The sequence below is a fragment of the Penaeus monodon genome, chromosome 32 (assembly GCF_015228065.2).
Source record: "Penaeus monodon isolate SGIC_2016 chromosome 32, NSTDA_Pmon_1, whole genome shotgun sequence".
NCBI lineage: Eukaryota > Metazoa > Arthropoda > Malacostraca > Decapoda > Penaeidae > Penaeus > Penaeus monodon.
The window spans coordinates 18,409,197-18,409,547 of NC_051417.1; the positions used below are offsets into that span (position 1 = coordinate 18,409,197).

Below are 351 nucleotides of genomic sequence, written 5' to 3' on the forward strand. Positions count from 1 at the left end.
TAAGGAAGTCGAAGCATTCTAACGCAGATTCAACTGAAAGGCTAATTTCGGAAGTGTTGCTGTCACGTCTGCTTCGGCAATTCTGAAATTTTAAGATTAGGGTAAATTCTATTTCATTTATCTAATCGATAACTGGCATACGCTAAGGGCAAATGATTTGAGAAAAGTGTATCTTAAAAGAAAGTATCTTTGGCAAAAGTGAGATCCATTTCTGACAACAAATGGTATTAATGTACGAAGTCTGGCATAGAAAAAGCACTGTCACTTCAGTTATTCAAGTCCCTTTTGGTTCTCTGGCCCTTTTAAGGGATGTCAAAGCAGGACTGTGACTTCAATGGTAAGATAACTGAA

General features: G+C 37.3%; 1 protein-coding gene across 1 annotated transcript in view; it reads right to left on the minus strand.

Moving 5' to 3' along the window:
- Nucleotides 1–351, minus strand: part of LOC119593704 (rho family-interacting cell polarization regulator 2-like) — a gene marked incomplete in the record, with an annotated part of 108,243 nt that overhangs the window by 5,189 nt on the left and 102,703 nt on the right. Inside the window, 1 exon segment of the mRNA XM_037942669.1 lies at nucleotides 1–82. Within this exon segment, the coding sequence (XP_037798597.1) occupies nucleotides 1–82 (82 nt within the window).